The 22,115-nt window shown below is 42.0% G+C and overlaps 1 protein-coding gene across 1 annotated transcript in view; it reads right to left on the bottom strand.

Annotated features, from left to right (window-relative positions):
- The window catches only part of LOC117826257 (cadherin-18-like), a 222,234-nt gene extending 209,090 nt beyond the window's left edge, over positions 1-13,144 (bottom strand). The window contains exon 1 of the mRNA XM_034702193.1: positions 12,275-13,144. Within this exon, the coding sequence (XP_034558084.1) occupies positions 12,275-13,144 (870 nt within the window). The remainder of the gene's footprint in view (positions 1-12,274) is intronic.
- Between the last annotated feature and the right edge of the window lie 8,971 nt (positions 13,145-22,115).

A 22,115-nucleotide genomic window follows, 5' to 3' on the forward strand; every position in this document is an offset into this window, starting at 1 on the left:
ATACCTACTGCCTACTACATTGATAGGGAGTATGTAGCAGGACGTTTCGAAAACAGCCAAAGTCTGAGATAATATCCAGACTCAACTTGATGTCAACGACAGGGCCCAAACAAAAAAAACACAACCTTTTCAATTTGGTCCAGACAGAGTCTGATAATAAGGCTGAATCACAACTTGTGCTATGCTTGCAGTGCTTAAAGCTACTGAAAACAGACCCAACTCAGTCGAGGCAGATGGATGAAGGCAGATCTATCTCACCCCCTTCCCCCCAACCCCCTCATCACTTACTTTAACTCTCCCTGTCCCATTAAAGTTACTAACCATAGACCTTTCTGGAGTCCCTGAGCTCCCTTGTCTCGTAGGTTCCTCTGAGCTGCCGTAGACGTCCTCCTGCTGTGGACGTTCCAGACTCCAGCTGATACGGACTTGCTGGACTCCAGCGGCAACAGCTACTACTACTCGTCTCATCACTATCACCTCTCTCTCTTATTCTCCTCTATCCCTCTTCCCAGACCCAACTCGGTCGAGGCAGATGTCTGTCTAACATGAGTCTGGTTCTGCTCAAGGTTTCTGCCTGTTAAAGGAAGTTTGTCCTCTCTGCTGTAACTAGCTAAATACTGTGAGGTGCAATGCTCATGGTGGATTAAGGTGGGGTCAGACTGAGTCTTATCCTGTCTTGGTGTTGGGTCTCTGTTCATAATTTGACATAGAGTGGTCTAGACCTGCTCTGTTTGTAAAAGAGTCTTGAGATAACGTTTGTTGTGATTTGGTGCTATACAAATAAAGATTGATTGATTGAAAAACCACCGGTTAACAATTGATCACAAAAAATGAGGTCGTTAAGTTAAAGCAAGTAAATATTTACTCTCCCCTGCTCTTTGTCTTGGTTTACTTAAATACATACCAACACATTATCAGAACTTATTACCCGGCTCTCTTACTGATATTCCGGTTGTGTAAGATGCTTGATTCTCATTGGTCAAAACCCCTTGACGATGGTTATTAACTTTCACTAACATGAGCAACACCAGAGTCAAACTGATCACACGTCATGTCAAATCAATCCACAGAAAAGAGTTCAGACACATTTAGCTTCTGTTTGTAGACACCATAGACCGTAAGGTGAGGTAAAACCATTAGCTTCGGTTAGCATCAAAACAATGTGGCTAAAGCGTTAGCTTCAGTTAGCATGCTAAATCAGCAGGCTACAGATGTTTTCATATTGGATCCTGTTCATCAATATGATGAAGGAGCGGAGCAGGTGAGAGAAACTTTAGGTTAGTGATCTCTCCAAAGAAAGTTAAACCATGAGCGGTGGTGATGATAGCAGCAGGGTTCAAAGTTGTGACATTAGTTTCTTTTTAAAGGTGTGTGAACCACAGAGCTCAGAGAAGAAGGAGAGCTGAATGAGGACAGTTTCATGTTCAATCCACCGCAACAGGCAGAGAAGAATCCATCACCATGGAACGATCACTGACGAGGAATCACTGGGACTATTTTTAAAAACTGTAAACATAAATCATTTAAATCAATAAAATCATCTTTAATTAATGTTTTTAACAACGTGTTTGTATCTGAAGTTAGTAGCCAGGTAATAAGCTTACATAAAAAGCACATATGCAACATGTCATCTGACCGTCTGTGCTGTCTACCATCAAACACTACTGAGGTTTAAACCAGCAAGCTCGGCTAATACAGATCATTCACAAACATATCAAACTGCAGGTGCCATTATTTGTTTTCCAGGCATCTTAAACTGGAGCTCATTTGTGTAAACTGAGCAGCTGGAGGAGATACAGCACCTCCTTCTCCGTTCGATCACCCCAGACCGGCTCACCAACTTTACCCAGAAAGCTCAGAGTTTAGACAAAAGGCTTCACCTGACATCCTGAGCTGTGCCCTGCCTCCCTGCCCCTCAGCCTCTGCCTCTACGGGCATAACATGTCCCTGATCACACAGAGACTTCATAGTTATAGAAGTAACAAGTGATATAAGTCTTTTTCTAACTCAGCACTCAGTAACCGTTTGCAATGAATCATTTTCAGATGCTGGTCCTCTGGTTTTGAGTGCCACATGTAGGTTAGACTCTGTGTCAATCAAAACTTTAGCCGCCACAACGGCCGGCTGCAAGAATTGAAGCCAACGTGGAAGTGTTGAGAACTGCAGTTCCACTTGAGGCTGGCTACACACCAGTTCAATGAAGCCAATATTTACAGCATAAATAAACATGTTAACAGCCTGCTTCAAAAAATGATTTTAGAATAACTCTTTTCCAAATTGAGAGGCACAGCTGACTTGATTGACAGGTGGGAACCATAGACTGTATAAATAATGGACGCAGTCTCGGTGACTTCACCCATCTGTTCCTGAGCGCTGTTTTGAGGCCAATCAGCGCGGCAGCAATATTGGAAATGTTGAACTCAACCAGTCATAGTGTGACGTAAAGAGGCAGGATTTGAGCCTCCTACCAACAGCTGTGTTTCTGTCTGGGAGTCAAGTCAGTCATGTCCTTATTTGGGCAAAACATGTAATCTTAATATCTTCTATGCTGTTGTGTTAGAAAATCAAGCAGTTTTTTGAACCAGGCTGTAATCATGTTTACTTCTGCTGTAAAGATTGTCTCTTTGAATATGGTGTGTATGCGGTTTCTGGTGTTCCTCTAGTGGACACTCGATGAACTTCAGTTTATTACACTTCTGCATAGGCTTCATGTTTTGAGACCAGAGGGTTGCTACTTGGTGGGAACACTGTAGCTGTTAGCGAGGAGGCTAAAGGCCCATCTCTTCACCTCACACTAGGTTAACAGACGTTTGGTTGAGTTCAGCATTTCCAATATGGCAGCCACCAACGATCGGCTTCAAAACAGCGCTCAGGAACAGGATCCGTCATGGATACTACGTCCATTATTTATACAGACTATGTACCAGAGAGTGACGTCACTTTTTTCAACACATTTCAGCTTTACTCATGGAGTTTGAGTTTGACTTTTTTTTACTCAACACTTCTCCTTTGTTCTCAAACTTCCTCCTCTCATTCTTTTTTCCTCATCCCTGACCCCTCTTCCTCTTCCTCAGACGGGAGCAGGAGGCATGTGACAACTTAACTCAAATATTCTGTCACTCCCTCTCTTGTCATGTCAGACTGTAGAGGCTGAAGCCAAGCTATCTGGGGTTCATATTTTTCAGCTGAAACAATGGTGTTGAGTATTTCACGAGTGCTTCCCTTCATTCCGTGTGATCATTTGTCTGATACAAACAAGAGAAGAAGAAGAAGAAGAAAAGGAAGAAGAAGAGGCACAGAGAGCACGACGACCCTGAGTTTCTTCAGTCTTTTCAGGTAGTCACACAGAGCTAAAATATCCTCTTCTATTCTGATACCTTTTTAGCTTCAGGCCTCAGACTGGATCTCAAAGTGGGTCACTCAAAATGCACCCTGATATGGATGTTAATGGGAAATACCATCTTCAGTCTCTCTGCACTCTTGGCATTATAGAAAACAAACAATCTGAAGCTTGGTTTGTGAAAAAGTAAAGCTAAAATAATTAAAGCAACTTCATATAAAAAAATATTCAAAGACTTGTTAAAGCTCCTGTGAGTCTACACTGATGTCTCTTGATCTATCAACTCAATATGCAAACTGGACCATCAGACAGATTATTACTTTCAAGTTGATTTTATTTCTAAGCACTGCCAAAGAGTTGGTGTCGGATGGGACGATGAATAGAACGCTGCTGAAACATTTACATTTTCCAGATCAAAGACTGACGGTGAGTGAGACATCTGACGACTGCTATGGAGAACAGTATGATAATGTTCATCAGAAACACAACTTACACACTGACAGGACTTATCACTTTTGCGATAACTGTGGATTTTCATCAGACAAAGCCAGTGGGATGATGAAATGATGATTTAGTCTCTTTCCTTTAAAGAATGTGTACGACTCTCTTGGAGTCTCTGTGGTTGATTGACATATTTTCATGTAATGTGGTGTTTATTTGATCTTTTATTAGATCTCTTTTGTGTGTGTGTGTGTGTGTGTGTGTGTGTGTGTGTGTGTGCGTCACTCAGGTAAGTTATAATTAGACTGATCAAACGTCTCAAAAGAAACAGCTCTGCTTTAAAGGTGACATATCACGCTTTTTTCATCAATATATATTGGTCTAAGAGGTCCCCAAAACGTCTTTAAATTTTATGCTCAAAAAAACACTTTGAAATCAGATTTTGGCATGTCTGGAAAACCCTCTTCTTCAGCCCTCCTCAGAACACTCCTGCACGCTGTCCAGCACGTTGATCTAATGTTTACATGTTGGCTGAATATACACGGCTGCTCAGAGATCACATTACTTCAACCCTCTGAATCTGATCCAGAATCTGATCCTGACGGAGAGGCGCCTGCAGCAGGACCTTTCTGAACCATTGGTCACAGATTTAGTGTTTCTTGTTGTTTTATTTGTCAGTATGTAGATGTGTGTCTTGGTACACAGCTACGAACATGTAGCTATGTGGCTATGCTAACTAGCGCTAGCACTTATCCATGATAAGTAAAAATCATCCACTAGATCTTCAAATCTGCAGACGTGGGGAGTAAAACCGACCTCTGCCAGAAAGGCAGCAGGACCTTTCTGAAGGATTGGTCACAGATTTAGTGTTTCTTGTTGTTTTATTTGTCAGTATGTCGACGTGTGTCTTGGTACACAGCTACGACATGTAGCTATGTAGCTATGCTAACTAGCACTAGCACTTATCCATAATAAATAAAAATCATCCACTAGATCTTCAAATCTGCAGACGTGGGGAGTAAAACCGACCTTTGTATTTATAAATACAGCCTACAACTAGCATGCCTCCCTCCTAAGCTCCTTGTTAGCACACATGTGTGCAGGTAATGAAAAACGGAGGAGGGATTCAGTATTATTTTATACAGTCTATGGGCTGAACAAGCTCTGAGCTCTGACTTCAGTTACAGACCAGATATTGTTGTGACGTAACAAAAACACTGAAAACTGAAACGGCTCGTTTCACACACATTTACAGAAAGGTGGAGAAATCAGAACAGGGGCAGAATGGATTTTTTTCATTCTCGGGGGGTTTGTAGACATGCCAGGGAAACATATTTCAGGTAGAGAACCATTAAAAAGTCCATTTTGCATGATATGTCACCTTTAAAGGAGTTATTCTCTGAATATACAGCAAACCTCCACTTCTTCAAAAACAGGCTCCAGGCTTCAGACTCACAGCTGCTCTGCAGAAAAGTCAAACACAGCTTATGTTATTCATGGATTTTTTTTTAGGTGCAGATTGAATTTTAGATTCAATATTCTGCATTTTCTGTAAAATATGAAACAGTCAGAAAGTTGTTTTATTGTCCAGCCTTCCTGGGATAAGGCCGCTAGCCGCAAGGCTAACTGAGCTAGTTCAGACCAAGCAGCAACCTCTGGTCTCAGATTATGAAGCCCATGCAGAAGTGTTATAAACTGCAGTTCATCCAGAATCTGCTTGAGGCTGGCTGCAGAAACACCAGAAACCACATACACACCAATTCAAAGAAGACGATCTTTACGGCAGAAATAAACATGTTTACAGCCTGGTTCAAAAAACAGCTTGGCTCTACGTAGCTAATCTCTCTTTATCAGCACACACTATACGGGGTGAATTATTTTCTAACGTGACGGTTCAGAAGATATTAAGATTACGAGTTTTTGCCCAAATAAGGACATGACTGACTTGACTGACAGGCTGGAAAACATAGCTGTTGGCTAGGAGGCTCAAACCCCGCCTCTTTACCTCACACTCTTTTGGATGAGTTCAGCAATTCCAATATGGCTGCCGCCGACGATTGGCTTCAAAACAGCGCTCAGGAACAGATGGGTGTCGTCATGGATACTAAGTCCATTATTTATACAGACTATGGTTCAGATGTCAGAGTCAGAGGGGAAAGAACCAAATATGCTATTCATAAATACAGATGTGTTTCACTGTCATGAACAAGTTTATGAAATAGCATTCAGACAAACAGTTTGTCTTTGCGCTCTGTTTGGACGTCGAGAAAACTCCCTCGTGACCCTTTTCTCCTGCAGTGCACGGCTTCCTGAGTTTGTGAGTTTCTTTATATACAGTATGTGCAGTTTGTTCTTTTTTTTTTTATGAACTTTGTTTATTAGAACTTTTCTGACAGAATTTGACAAATGTATTAAACCCTTGTAATTGATGTAATCTTCAGCACTTCTCTTACAGAGTTTTTAACCCTCCTGTTGTCTTTGGGTCAAAATGACCGGTAACTGAGTTTAACAACAGCAGAGAAAAATCCCTTCAATTATATTTAGTCAACTTGAAATTTGGTGACTTTTCCTAGATTGGCCCTAACAGTAGGAAAAGTGAAATGTTGCCTTTATACATATTTCCATGTAAGCTGTACAAAAAAATGTACTACCATCGTCAAACACAGACTGCAACGGACTATAAGGACTGCAGAAAAAATGATCGGTGTCGACCTGCCCACCATCCTGGACTTGTACCGGTTCCGGGCCAGGAAACGGGCAGGTAGCATCACCGCCGACCCCTCACACCCTGGACACAAATTCTTCAAACTCCTCCCCTCTGGCAGGCGCTACAGATCACTGTGCGCCAAAACAACCCGCCATAAGAACAGTTTCTTCCCCCAGGCTGTCACTCTGATGAACACTAAACCATAACAGTGTCATACCTGTCAGATCAATACTCTCTGTAAATATACATGTAGATACACAATGCAACAATTCTCAAAGCAGAATTCCATATTTCTTATTTAACTACTATTTTTATAATGTAAAAACTACCTCTGCAACTCACCACTGCACTTTATCATATTACTTCAGCCTGTACATATTAGTCATGCCTATTTGTTGTTTCTTTGTATTTATAACTAAGGTTTTTGTTATTATATTTTTATTTTATTTTTTATTGTAGTTCTTCTTCTTATTCCTATTCTGCCTTGTACAAAGAGAGCACAGTTTACTGAAGTCAAATTCCTTGTGTGTTCAAGCATACTTGGCGAATAAAGCTGATTCTGATTCTGATTCTGATTCTGGTCGAAATGACCGGACAGTCAAATATAGTTAAATCACATCAGTTACACACCACAATGATGTGAGAACACTTTAGAACTGTCTAAGATCAATCAATGGCTCATGTAAACATGATTAGATGTGGTCTTCACTGGCGGAGCCAACTGCATGTGATCGGAAACCTCACCTAATGGGGTGGCACTGTAGACGCAAGTGTCTAGAAATGTGGGAACAGACAGACCCTTGTGATTGAAATGTAACAATATTGTTTTGTCTGTATGAGTGCAGTTTCTGACCCTACAGAGGATAAAAAGTGCAGGAACATAAAGGCTCCCATGATCCTCTGACCCCTCCACTTCGCCTCAGGGTCTTGTCTCACCCTGTCAGGATTCTATTTCCAATACATGCTAACCATACATTATCCTGCTTATTCCCCGGCTACTAACTTCAGATACAAACACGTTGTTAAAAACATTGATTAAAGATGATTTTATTGATTTAAATGATTTATGTTTACAGTTTTTAAAAACAGTCCCAGTGATTCCTCGTCAGTGATCGTTCCATGGTGATGGATTCTTCTCTGTCTGTTGTGGTGGATTGAACATGAAACTGTCCTCATTCAGCTCTCCTTCTTCTCTGAGCTCTGTGGTTCACACACCTTTAAAAAGAAACTAATGTCACAACTTTGAACCCTGCTGCTATCATCACCACCGCTCATGGTTTAACTTTCTTTGGAGAGATCACTAACCTAAAGTTTATCTCACCTGCTCCACTCCTTCATCATATTGTTGGACAGGATCAAACATGTAAACGTCTGTAGCCTGCTGATTTAGAATGCTAACCAAAGCTAATGTTTTAGCCACATTGTTTAGCAATATGATGCTAATGGAAGCTAACGGTTTTACCTCACCTTACGGTCTATGGTGTCAACAAGCAGAAGCTAAATGTGTCTGAACTCTTTTCTGTGGATTGATTTGACATGACGTGTGATCAGTTTGTCTCTGGTGTTGCTCATGTTAGTAAAAGTTAATAACCATCATCAAGGGATTCTGACCAATCAGATTAAAGCATCTTACACAACCCGAAGATCAGTATGAGAGCCGGGTAATAAACATATATAACAAAGCTTTCTAACGGCAATAGCAGCTCGTCCAGATAACAAACACTCCCACTCTATGGGATGGGTCCAGACCATCTCAACACGTGCAAAACGTGTACAAGTATGCTGGAGTTAAGCCACAGACCATCTCAGACTCATTTCACCCCTGATTATAAGAATTAAGGCCATTTCAAAGTAACGTTCAGAGACTTCAAATACAGGTATATTACTTTTGTTTATGATCACTGGAATGTAAGAGCAACATATCTTATAAATTCTGTCCTGCAGCTTACACAGACTCTCAGCAAATGATACAACTCTTACAGCACAGGTGTTTGTGAATCAGATGTTTCATGAAATGAGGCCTACTTACTTAGGAATGGGCCAGTTTCACCCAAACGACTTCATGATGGTTTATTTCAATGCACCAGAGTACAGAGCACCAGATTCGTGGCTATTTGTAGCAGCGTCAAAGCAATGAGATAGAAAATCAGTCTGAGTTGAGGTATTATATGGTACCATCTGCGGTAAACAACCACCTTTCATTGCAGTATCTGCCTATATTCACTTTAGTGTATTCTGTGGTGTGCATATCGCAGATTATCCCACACAGTGAACAGCTGTGGGTGGACAGCAAGCAAGCTGCATCAGATTGATTTCACATCCTTAAAATTGCAATCCAAGATGAGCTGGCACCTTATCCCCAAAATATGTTTAAACCCAGAGCTAGATATATCATCTGTGCTTGCAGCAGGATCATTTCACAAAACTGACTTCAGAGGATTTCTCCGGGCTGAGAGTGAAAAGCGTGGATCAGCCTTTAGAGTCTGGAAATGTAAAGACAAAAAGACAAAGACAATTGTTCCTCTGGTGAAACACTTCCAGCTGCCATGTTGGCAACTCCGTGACACTTCAAGCTTAAGAATTTAGTGTCTTACTTGTTCATGTTTTATCTGAGGAAAAAGTGACGTTAGCAAGGATAAGCCATTCTATCTGAGAGCTGCACATGCTCCTACGGTTTCATATTCGCAAAGCTCTGTCGGAGGCAAATGTCACTCCTCTGCTGTTATTTGAAGGTTTTAACTGTAGCGTCACATCCTGTGCATCATCCTGTTGATCAAATATAACAAACAAAATAAAGTGTTCATTCTTTGCCACGGAAGGCTAAGGTAAGATTTGTATTATTCCAAATAGGAATTTTATCTGAATGACCTCTTACTAACCATAGATCTTTCTGGAGTCCCTGAGCTCCCTTGTCTCAAAGGTTCCTCTGGATCTCTGCTGTAGAACCTTCCGTTTTCAGGCCCCTCTCCTTTGGAATCATCTACCAGTCAGAATCCGGGAGGCAGACACCCTCTTCAAACTTTCCTTTAGGATAAAGCTCATAGTTAGAGCTGGCTCAGGCTTGGACCAGCTCTCAATTATGCTGCTATAGGCTTAGACTGCCGGCGGAACTGACACACTGAGATCCCCCTCCCCAATCACTTACTCTAACTCTTCCTGTCCCATTGAAGTTACTAACCATAGACCTTTCTGGAGTCCCTGAGCTCCCTTGTCTCGTAGGTTCCTCTGGATCTCTGCAGCTGTGGACGTGCCAGACTCCAGCTGCTACAACTACTACTATCCGTCTCACCACTATCATCTCTCTCTCTCTCTCTTCATCTCCCTCTATCCCTCTCTCCAACACGGTCTCAGCAGATGTGTGTCTAACATGAGTCTGGTCCTGCTGGAGGTTTCTACCTGTTAAAGGAAGTTTGTCCTTGCCACTGTAACTTGCTAAATGCTGCAAAGTGCTCTGCTCATGGTGGATTAAGATGAGATCAGACTGAGTCCTGTCTGTAAGATGGGACTGGATCTGATCCTGTCTTGATGTTGGGTCTTTGTTAATAATAGAACATAGAGTACGGTCTAGACCTGCTCTGTTTGGAAAGAGTCTGAGGAGAGCATTTGTTGGGATCTGGCACTTGATTGATTGATTGATTGATTGATTGATTGATTGATTGATTGATTGATTGATTGATTGATTGATTAATGGATTGGTTGATTGATTGATTGATTGATTGATTAATGGATTGATTGACTGATTGATTGATTGATTGATTGATTGATTGATTGTGTTCTTTGTACATTTGGATGACAAATAATTTGCAAGCACAAGCAGCCGCAGGAAATCAGCTATCACAAAATAGCAGCTATCCTGTCCAAAAGTGGGAGCTTACAGTAGATGTGAATACCATGTGGTTGATGTTAAAATGTTTTGTAACTTGTGGAGATCAATGACTGATCATTAGCCCTGTCACACCCATTCATTTCTACAGCTCATATATTATCACCTAATTTAATTTCATCTTTGTTTCCAGTAAAAATGTGTCCTGCTGTCAGATGAAAACGTAGAACTGAAAGAAGCATGCACACATGAACTTAGGTTCAAGGTGACGTGTTGTACTCATCCATATCTTAATACATATATATAATGTCACCCTGTTGGAAGTCCGTACTAAAGTGCAGCAGAGTTTTATGACATGAGATACACAGATGTTCGTAATTCCAGGACATGTTTTCCAGCATTTCTGAAGAGTTTGTTTTGAGAAGTTCACATGACTTGACCTGAACCTGAACCTGACCTCAGGCCCTGCTGTCCAGAAGCTGGAAAGCCAATTTCCTCTCCTCTCTGCACTTTATTGATTCAGTGTGTCTCAAACATGGATTGTGTATATAATGGACAGCGTCACTCCGTCTTTTCCCATTGTACAGTTTTGAAGCCAAAATATCCCGTTCCAGAACGCTGCCATCTTGTACATTTTCTGCAGCCAGAGTCTGCGCAGTAGGGAATTTGTGTGTTTCCATGGCAACAAGCTCCACCCTACAGCGTCCTATGGAGAAACATTCGTACCACCTGTATTTATTTCTTAAAGTTTGACCTCAGCCCCATTTAAATGAATGGGGGAGACAGAGTTTTTGACCTATACTGCAGCCAGCCACCAGGGGGAGCAGTTTTTATGGTGGCCTCACTTCGAGCCAAGCAAGATGACGTCCATTTTATATACAGTCTATGGTCTCGAAGAGATGCTCGAAAGTGTTCTCTTGGTTTTGAAGGAAAGTCACGTCTGTTGTCTCTTCCCAAAGACCAAGTAACCAGTAAACAGGGGGAAGTTTTTATGCTTTTGAGACATCAACATAGCCGTTGGTGCTCACCTCTTCACTGATGACCCATTTGCAAACAAAAGCCAGAATGAGCTGGATCTATGTATGAACTGTTCCTGAAACCTGGTCTATCCAAAAAGAACTTCCATAAAAGCTGGGGATCACAAGGTGCATGTAACATAACAGCAAGGTGATGTAGGAAAGGCATTACCACAAAGCTGTGAGAAAAGTAACACCCACTACCTCTGGCTAACTTCATATCACTGGAGAGCAGCCAAAGCTAAACGTTTCAGGCCGAGGCTGAATAGTGCCGACATGAGGCTGTCATTCTGCCATTATCCAATGAGTTCTCAGCTTGTTTGTACACGGCCATGGAAACTGAATCTGAGTGTGTTATGTTGGAGTTGGAGCAGATACATGTTGAGCAGCAGTTGAACACACTGATTAGTCCTAAGGAGAAATGAGAGGAGACGTCAGGGAAGATGGGATTCATGGCAGCCGAATCAGTGTAGGCCGAGGACGGGGAGTGCTGTGCTGAAACCGGATGTGTTGGGAATGCAGAAATACAATGCTACCCAGTGGACCAATCATAGGACTCTTGGTCTGCGTGGGGTTAATCTGTGGTGACATGTTTCAGGATGTGCTCGTCATATTCGCTGATTTTCAATGTCAACACATATTTATGATCACTCTTGGCCAAATCATAAACCACTTGGCCAAGTCCTCAATCATCCCCCTCCAGCAGACTCACTATGAATGGGTTCAGCCCAACAGTGAACCAGCAGAGGACCAACACTCATCAGAAATGATATCATCCAACCCTGAAACACTTAGTCCACCAGAACACATAAGACACAAACAAGCAGACTCCAAAATGACTCCACAAAACCACCAACATATGCATGCTCTCTCTCTTCCCAACACTCGCCCAGAAGGAGGCAGGAATGGGTGGAGCAGTGTTCAAAAATAAAACAAGGACACCTTACCTTTCCAACGTACTGAGGTTCAGGACCAATGTGCTCCTCCAGAACAAAGAACTGGTTCCAGATCCAGCCTCTCTTAGGCCGAGGGGGGGGATCCTTGTCTGTTTCCAGAGACTTGGTCTGGTTCCTCTGTGTTTTGGGGTTTGAGTTTGTGATCTTCTTGGCATTTGTTTGTGAAGAAGATCTGACTTTGGAATGGGATTTTGGACTTGATAGATATGCAGGGCTGGGATTTGAGGCAGTGCTGGATCTCACAGAACCAGAAGAGTTGGACTTGTGATTAGGACTGGATGGTGGAGATAATTTAGTTCCAGGAACCGGCCCAGATTGAGTGTTTGGTCTGCTCATTAGATCAGAGTCTGGGAATGCCTTAGGTTTCTGGTTTGGCAGGGATCTGGTCTCTGGTTTTGAACTGGTTTTAGGGTCAATTTCTACAGATCTCTTTGGATTGTTTGAGATATTTCTTTGCGAGGCTCGCCTTGAAATGGGATTCTGTTTGGGCGCACTCTGTTGTCTGAGCCTTGTGTCTGAGTTTGATGTGGTCTGGGAGAGTTCTGATGGAGAGTTTGTGTTGGATCTAAAGTTGCTGGTAAGATCCTGAGACTTTGACTGAGACTTACTCTGTAAGTTCTGGCTGGAGCTGGAGAGCTGGCTGGGCCTTAGAGGGGATAAGTCTTTTTGAAGACTGGGGCTTGGGACCAGGGTTGTTTCAGGCAGTGACTTAAGCCCCAGATTAGGGTAAAGGCTGGTGTTAGGGTAGGTGTGAGGGTTCAGATTGACCCGGATCCCACAACAGCTCTGGGAGATGACACATAGGAAGACCACCAGAGGACAGAGACAGGAAACTGCAGCCACATCGGGTTGAACTCTCATTGTAAAAAAAAAAAAGGTTGGTCCAGAAATGTTTTCCACTCTCACTTCCACTCTCTCAAAACACTGTGGGCATTCAATCCCACAATAACACTCAAGTCCAGAGGTCCACAGTTCTTGTCACAGTGCAGGGTAGACAGGAGTATCCACATGGTGTAGTCCACAGAGTCCGTTTATGTAGTTTCCTCAGAAATATAAAAATACTCCTCCATTGTCTGCCTCACTGCTTTTTAACTTCTTCCTATGAGGTGTTTCTTAAAACGAGGTGGATCTCTTCCTCCCAACATGGCCACCACAACTAAGCCCGATTTGGATTATTGTGAGCCTCAAAGCAGACACATCCATGGATTAAAGACTAGCATGCAGATAAGTACAAACAGTTCTTACACTAGGAGAAGTCCATGATAAGCCTGTGCTTCAACAGAGTATAACACATCCACTAAGGCCAAACGATAACGTCCCTTTTCTTCATGTTGAAGCAGAACGTCGCCCTCATGTTATCCAGGTGGTCACAGGATCATCAGAGCTGCTTCTCTCGTCCTGAAACAGAAGATAAAAACAACATGTAATGTACTTCAAACAAGGCGAACCAGCAAAATATGACAAGGGCAAATACCAGCAACACAGCTAGAACAGCAAATGACAGAATCTGCCTGCAGACACTAATGCACATGGCAGAGTCTGTGGATTTGCATTAAAAGACCTCTCAGAGATGTTTCTGTAGTCCTCTTAAGAGGGATGGTTGTTTGCATACTCATGTGCAAACTAAGCATGAACGAAACCTGTAATGAGTACAGCCTTTATTCTTCAGCAGCAGAAAAACAAACAGACCGGATTCATGAAACCTCTCTGCATACACACTACCAGTTAAAAGTTTGGACACACCTTCTCATTCAATGTTTTTTATTCATTTAATTATGTTCAACATTGTAGATTAATACTGAAGACATCAAAACTATGAAATCATCTGGTTTTGCCATAATCTGGATTACAACAGTAGTCAAATAGATCTATCCATTGTGTACTAACCCTACCTCTGAACAACACAACTGATGGTCTCAAACACATTAAGAAGGCAAGTCATTCTACAAATGAACTCTTGACAAGGCTCATGTTCATTAGAAACCATTCCAGGAGACCACTTCATGAAGCAGACTGAGAGAATACCAAGAGTGTGCAAAGCTGTCATGAAGGAAAAAGGGGTCTACTTTACAGAATCTAAAATCTAAAACAGATTCTGCTTTGTTTAACACTTTGTTGTTCATTACATAATTCATATATGTTCTTTCATAGTTTTGAGGTCTTCAGTATTAATCTACAGTGTTTACAATCATTACAATAAATACAAACCCTTGAATGAGAAGGTGTTTCCAAACTTTTGACTGGTGGTGTATATAAACTGAACAGTTAGGGCCTGATCTACTAAGATCCCAAATAACCAGCGCTAATTTGCGTGTGCAAATAATAATTTTGCACGTGTTATTTCTGGGCGTGTTGCGGGTGATCTACTAAGACTGCGTGTGCAAATGATAACGAGTGCAAAAGTGGTGTGGACCGCCCTATTTTAATGAGGATTTTGCGTGTGCTATCGGCTGTCACCATGGAGAGTTTGAGAGAACAGAGTGGTCTTAAGTGATAAATGAAGTTTGAAGACATGGAGTTGGAGATCTTTGTGGAGGAGGGAAATAAACACATCAGTGAACTCCAGCAGAGACATCTCAGCATTAGAAACACGATTTTGGAGGCCATCTGTGAAAAGGTGAATGATGTGAAAAAAAACAGAAGATCTGCTGATGAAATAAACACATCTACTCTACTCCAAAACTCAATCAGTGTTTTGATGGAGTTTAGAGAGCGATTTGATGAGGCTTAGTCTGCCACTCTTGCTCTAGAAAAGTTAGGCGTCACTTGGATGAAGACAGTCGCCTCACTGTCCCAGGGAGCAACTTTCGGGTGAACGTTTTCAATGCCTGATATCATCATCCAGCAACTGTCCCAAAGATTCACCAGCTTAAATGGAACTGTGAACATGTTTGAGTCAATTCGCCCCAACACACTGCTGCAAGCACGAGATGAGGAGTTACGCAGAGCTGCCTGGCACAGCTCAGTGAGCGCTCATTCTCCAAGTTAAAACTAACTAAAAACCCCTTGATGAGCACGATGGGACAGAATAGACTGAGTGGACATGTCATGTTATCTATTGAGAATGACAGATCAAAGAAAATGAACATACAGTGCATCGTGGACAAGTCCGCGGAGCGTAAGGCTCGTCCAGACAGTGGTGAGTAGGCCGAGTACTTCATATTGATTTTTTGTTTGTATGTGAAGATGTGGGCCGCTGTGCCAATTTGACTAAACTGTATATCTGTTGATACAGTGACCTACTGTGCTCTCATTATATGAACAAGTTAAAGTGGGTGTCAGAATGATGCGGTCGCTATCCGTGGTGCTGAACTGCTTTGAATTTGTGTTGTTTTATTATTATTATTTTGTTCTCTTGGTTTGATTGACTAAAACATGTAGTAATGCTTGTAAGCTCCTCTGTTGCGGGCATGTTGTAAAGCGATGTTATGATGAGCTTTACAGTGACCGCAGCCATGTGTGCGTAACACTGTGCCAGTTTGCACCTGCCTTTCAAACGTGCTAAATATAGACGCAAAAACAGCGCGTGCTATCTGCTTCAGGTTTGATAAATCACATTGTGTGTGCTAAATGATTACATTTACATCTCCTCCTCCCAGTATTTTGCACGTTCTGATGATCTGCATGTATTCTGCATATTCATGAAGGCAAACACGCTAAATGGATAGCGAGTGCTATTTTGCTCACTTGCTCATCAAGTTAGCACGTGTTTTTATACACGCAAACCTTTAGTAGATCAGGCCCTTAGTGTTCACAGACTTTTCTTCATACATGTGTATGAAACTTGAAGATTTTTCGGATGATAAATCATTCCATAGTTTCATCACATATGCTGTATAGTTAATGGACGTAGTCACCGTGACGTCACCCATCTGTTTCTGAAGCCCTGTTTTGAAGCCGGACGTCGGCGGGTGCCATATTGGAAATGCTGAACTCAAACTAACTTCTGTGGAGCTAGTGTGACGTAAAGAGGCGGGGCTTTAGCCTCCTCGCTAACAGCTACAGTGTTCCTGCCTGTCAGTCAGGTCAGCCATGTCCTTATTTGGGCAAAACTTATAAGTTTAATCTCTTCAGGAATAGTGAGTTATAAATTAATTCACCCCGTACTGTGTGTGCTGATACAGAAATGAACTATTCAGACCTGAACTGTTTTTGAACCAGTTTTTGTTTGCTGTAAAGATCGTCTTCTTTGAATGGGTGTGTATGTGGTTTCCTGTGTTTCTGCAGCCAGCCTCTAGTGGACGCTCAATGAACTGCAGTTTATAACACTTCCTCATCACCTTCAAATTATAAGAGCAGAGTTTGACACTTGTGTCATACCTCTCACTGAGACGGAGGATTGACTGAACGTTGTTCTAAATTTTGCTGCCAGACTGTTTGAAGTTCCTGTGCCTCTACTTCTTATTCCACTACTTTGTTTATTCACAAGGTGACAGATTATGTCTGATGCAGGGTTGTTCACACTCTTAAAAATGAGTTTTATAGATGAAACATTTGCAAAACTGTGGAGTGTCAGTAAATTGTATCTCAGTAGAATGAAGCAGGGATGCCATCTGACAGATTTCTGATCCTTTGTGTTCAAAGCCTGTTTATATAATGACCTAGGAGTGTGGCTGTTGATGTTTGGCCTGCTTACAGTTATACAGTAAGATATCAGGATCTCAGATGCAGTATAAACAAGGTGACATGTAGTGATTGGGACGTGAGAGATCTGTCAAACCTGTTCAGATATATCTTTAGATAGCTCTAAGTCAGAGATAATGTAGAGTGAGCGCGGTGTTACAGCACATTGGATCCCTCAGGAGGCGGTGACATTTCCTTCTACATTATAAGACCACCGTTCCCTACTGTGTTGTGTTATTTACTTCATGTTCCATCTTCAGGTCTGTACATGTCTCTCTCACAGCCCACAGACTCTGTGTCTTTAACCTCTCCTCTCTGCTGGGTTTTCTCTTTTCTTGGTTTCCCATTGTAAACAAATCTTCTTAAAATCAACCAGACTTCTTCCAGATCACAGTTAGTCCTCCAGAGTCTGGGATTACAGCCTCATGTCCAGCAACAGTCTGCTCTTCATTGCAACAGTCTCAATCATGTAGCAGTGTGATATCTCAAACTAGCCAGAGTTGAACCGTTATAACATTTAAAGCCTCTGGAAACATAAATGGAATATTTAAAAATTCATATAGATTATCAAAATGTAATGTGTAATCAAGCTTCCACAGATATCTGAGTGAAAATAAACATTCATAACTCTGAAAAAACTCTGTTCAAAAACATCTTATTTTATAGGTCAGAGAATTTCCCTGGACTGTGTGGGCGTGGCCTAACTCTTTGATTGACAGGTCAAGAGGGAGTTCACAGCCTGCATGTTTGAGCCGTCTGACTCTGAATCTAAAGACATCACAACTCCACAATCTGAAAATGATTCATTTCAAAGTAAGTGAAACGATCCTGGGGAAAGTTAGTGAACCGGTCCTGGGGAAAGTTGGTGAACCGATCCTGGGGAAAGTTAATGAACCGGTCCTGGGGAAAGTTAGTGAACCGGTCCTGGGGAAAGTTAGTGAACCGGTCCTGAGGGAAAGTTAGTGAACCGGTCCTGGGGAAAGTTAGTGAACCGGTCCTGGGGAAAGTTAGTGAACCGGTCCTGAGGGAAAGTTAGTGAACCGGTCCTGGGGAATGGTAGTGAACCGGTCCTGGGGAAAGTTAGTGAACCGGTCCTGGGGAAAGTTAGTGAACCGGTCCTGGGGAAAGTTAGTGAACCGGTCCTGGGGAAAGTTAGTGAACCGGTCCTGAGGAAAGTTAATGAACCGGTCCTGGGGAAACTTAGTGAACCGGTCCTGAGGAAAGTTAGTGAACCGGTCCTGGGGAAAGTTAGTGAACCGGTCCTGGGGAAAGTTAGTGAACCGGTCCTGGGGAAAGTTAGTGAACCGGTCCTGGGGAAAGTTAGTGAACCGGTCCTGAGGAAAGTTAGTGAACCGGTCCTGGGGAAAGTTAGTGAACCGGTCCTGAGGAAAGTTAGTGAACCGGTCCTGAGGAAAGTTAGTGAACCGGTCCTGGGGAAAGTTAGTGAACCGGTCCTGAGGAAAGTTAGTGAACCGGTCCTGGGGAAAGTTAGTGAACCAGTCCTGAGGAAAGTTAGTGAACCGGTCCTGAGGAAAGTTAGTGAACCGGTCCTGAGGAAAATTATGAACCGGTCCTGAGGAAAGTTAGTGAACCGGTCCTGGGGAAAGTTAGTGAACAGGTCCTGGGGAAAGTTAATGAACCGGTCCTGAGGAAAGTTAGTGAACCGGTCCTGGGGAAAGTTAGTGAACCGGTCCTGGGGAAAGTTAGTGAACCGGTCCTGGGGAAAGTTAGTGAACAGGTCCTGGGGAAAGTTAATGAACCGGTCCTGAGGAAAGTTAGTGAACCGGTCCTGGGGAAAGTTAGTGAACCGGTCCTGGGGAAAGTTAGTGAACCGGTCCTGGGGAAAGTTAGTGAACCGGTCCTGGGGAAAGTTAGTGAACCGGTCCTGGGGAAAGTTAGTGAACCGGTCCTGGGGAAAGTTAGTGAACCGGTCCTGGGGAAAGTTAGTGAACCGGTCCTGGGGAAAGTTAGTGAACAGGTCCTGGGGAAAGTTAGTGAACCGGTCCTGGGGAAAGTTAGTGAACCGGTCCTGGGGAAAGTTAGTGAACCGGTCCTGGGGAAAGTTAGTGAACCGGTCCTGGGGGAAGTTACTGAACCGGTCCTGGGGAAAGTTAGTGAACCGGTCCTGGGGAAAGTTAGTGAACCGGTCCTGGGGAAAGTTAGTGAACCGGTCCTGGGGAAAGTTAATGAACCGGTCCTGGGGAAAGTTAGTGAACCGGTCCTGGGGAAAGTTAGTGAACCGGTCCTGGGGAAATCGGATCATATGTGGGACTGCTTCTGAGCAGGAGCGGAGTAGTTTTGTTTAACACGTGACTCAGTGTTTCATTTCTGATTGGTTAGATATTTATTACGTAATAAATATCTGGTTAAACCAGCCCCCTTAAAACCCAGTGTGAAATCGTGTTAAAAAACGTTATTGAACATTTTTGAAAAATGGATCGAAGTTGAGTTCTATTATTTTTACATAGTTTTTAGTATTTACATAAGGTCTGAAATATCACAGGTAGAACGTTTTTGTTGATTTGGGTTACCAGAGGCTCTTAAGTCATGAAGGTATTAGCAATTCAATTCTTCTGAGGTACTCAACACAAATTCAACAGGATCTGCGAAAAACAGCAGTCCAAGAATGGAACCCTCTTGTTACCCTCAAATTTTCTAACATCTTTTATCCTGGGGGTCAATTTGACCCCAGCAACTTAAACCTCCAGAAACTGATTGTTACCATGGTTTATGTCTCAGGTACTTTATGTTTCTTTTAGGTTATACAAATGTAAGTTATAGTGACCTCAATATCATCCAAAACAAGGAACACCGATGTGTAATTTTATTGTTACACGAAATAGGAAAATATCAACATTTTCCTTTTATGTTTTTTCAGTTGTCCCCATTAAAATGAGGAAAAGTCATGAAATATGAAGCCAAAAAAATGATGTTAATCATTCATTTAGAGACGTTGAACATTGAACAGGGTCCAATCGACCCCAAGGATAGTGGGAGGGTTAAGCATGCACAGCTCCAAAACTGAGTTCAGATAACTTTAAGCTACATTGTGTGCATTTCACTACATGTACACTTTTTGTTTTGTTTTTATGCAAACTAAATGATTAATGCTGTTTTAATCTTTGACATCATTTCAGTTCCTTCGTCAATTTTTTACCCAGCAAAGAAAAACTTTCAGCTCTGCTTCCACAGATTGTAGGAATATAAAACAGAGAATGACCTCCCAATAAACAACAATAGCAAAGTAGGTATTAACCACCTCCTGCAGGATCCTGGGGCTTATAAAGATGATGTGTTAAAAGGCTCCGTCTGTTTGCTCGCCTCGCAGAGAGGAAACTGTTTAGTCAACAGAAGCATAAGCTCTGATTAAAGACCACTCTGTCCATTCATCTTCTGCCCATTATTTTTTAGCTCAACTCTAATTGCCGGTTTGTTCAGGATGACAGATCTCTGTAATCTCTTTCCAGAATTACACAGATGGGGTTTCTTTACTTCTCTATTTATAACATATTCTGTTTTTTAAAGGTGCATTTACAGAGTGAACATTGTGCTTTATCAGAGGGAGCAAAGAGCAAGATACTCTGAAGGTGAAAGAATGTTCACAGAGAGGGAAAGTTGGGGTTAGATATTTTATGTGATAATAAATCTCCAAGTTAACCCCGCCCACTTTAATCTAGTGTCACAATGTTATCAAAAACTTGACTGATAATAATTAAAAGATTGAATAAAGTTCAGTTCTAATATTTTTTAGATATATGATAGTCTGTACATGTGATGATAAATATCATGGGTAGAAAGGTTTTGTAGCTTTGGGTTACCAGAGGCTTTAAGGTTTAAGCCTTGATCTTGGTAAGAGCAAAGGGGCCGAACACTCAAATGTACATATGTATGACCTTCGTATCTTAAGATAGATAAGATAGTCCTTTACTCCCACAACAGGGACATTCAAGTGTCACAGTAACAAAGTAGACTGTGCAAAAATATGTAAAGCAAACAAGAGCCTATAAAATATCAATTATTAAAAAGTTATTAGCAATTAATATTAAAATTAAAGAGGTAAAAACTAAGCATATCTTACAACACACACACACACATACACACATACATATATATATATATATATATATATATATATATATATATATATATATATATATATATATATATATATATATATATATTATTGGTTATAGAGTCTGACCACTGCAGGAAGAAAAGACCTGCGCTATCTCTCCGTGAGACACCCCAGGTGAAGAAGTCTGTCACTGAACGAGTTACTTAGTGTTGTTATGGTCTCCTGGAGGGGGGGTGACGTGTTGTCAATCAGAGAAGATAGCTTTGCTATCATCCTCTCATACAAGTACCTTGGGGTCCAAATAAACAATAAACTGGACTGGTCCACCAACACTGATGCCATCTACAGGAAGGGACAGAGCAGACTGTTCTTCCTGAGGAGACTCAGGTCCTTCAGTGTCTGCAGCAGGCTCCTGAAGACCTTCTATCAGTCTGTGGTGGCTAGTGCTCTCTTCTTTGCTGTGGCGTGCTGGGGTGGAGGTATCAAGACGGGTGAGGCCAGCAAGCTCAACAAGCTGGTAAAGAAGGCCCGCTCTGTGGTTGGCCTAGAACTGGACAGTCTGGAGTCAGTGGCGGAGAGGAGGTTGATGGATGATGAGCTGTGGCTGATGGGGAGCTCGTTCAGTCAGCGTATCATTCCACCACGGTGCAAGACTGAACGCTTCAGGCGCTCCTTTGTGCCTACTGCCATCAGACTGTTGAACAGTAATGGAGGCCACAGTTGAACAGTAAAGGAGGCCACAGACTGCACCATGCTGACCACTGACACCCCCCCCCCCCCCATGAACAGATCCATAACATCCCTGCTCTGTCTGTCACACTCCATCATCCCATCCTGAACTCTCTCTTGACTGCTGCTGCTATTATAATGTATAATATACTGTATTATATAATTATCTTGCTATTCTAAGTACAACCCATGGTCATATTACATACAAATATTATTTTATTTATTGCTTAATTTGTCATTACCAACCATAGTCACACCATGTCAACCTGTCACTACTGAATCTTTTTTTTTAATACTGCCTGTAATTACTGCTATTTAATTTAAATTCCATTTGTAACATTGTATATATCTAAATTGTATTCTAGCTTTATTTATCTTTTTTTTTTATTTATTTATTTTTTTTCT

The sequence above is a fragment of the Notolabrus celidotus genome, chromosome 15 (genome assembly GCF_009762535.1).
Source record: "Notolabrus celidotus isolate fNotCel1 chromosome 15, fNotCel1.pri, whole genome shotgun sequence".
Classification (NCBI taxonomy): Eukaryota; Metazoa; Chordata; class Actinopteri; order Labriformes; family Labridae; genus Notolabrus; species Notolabrus celidotus.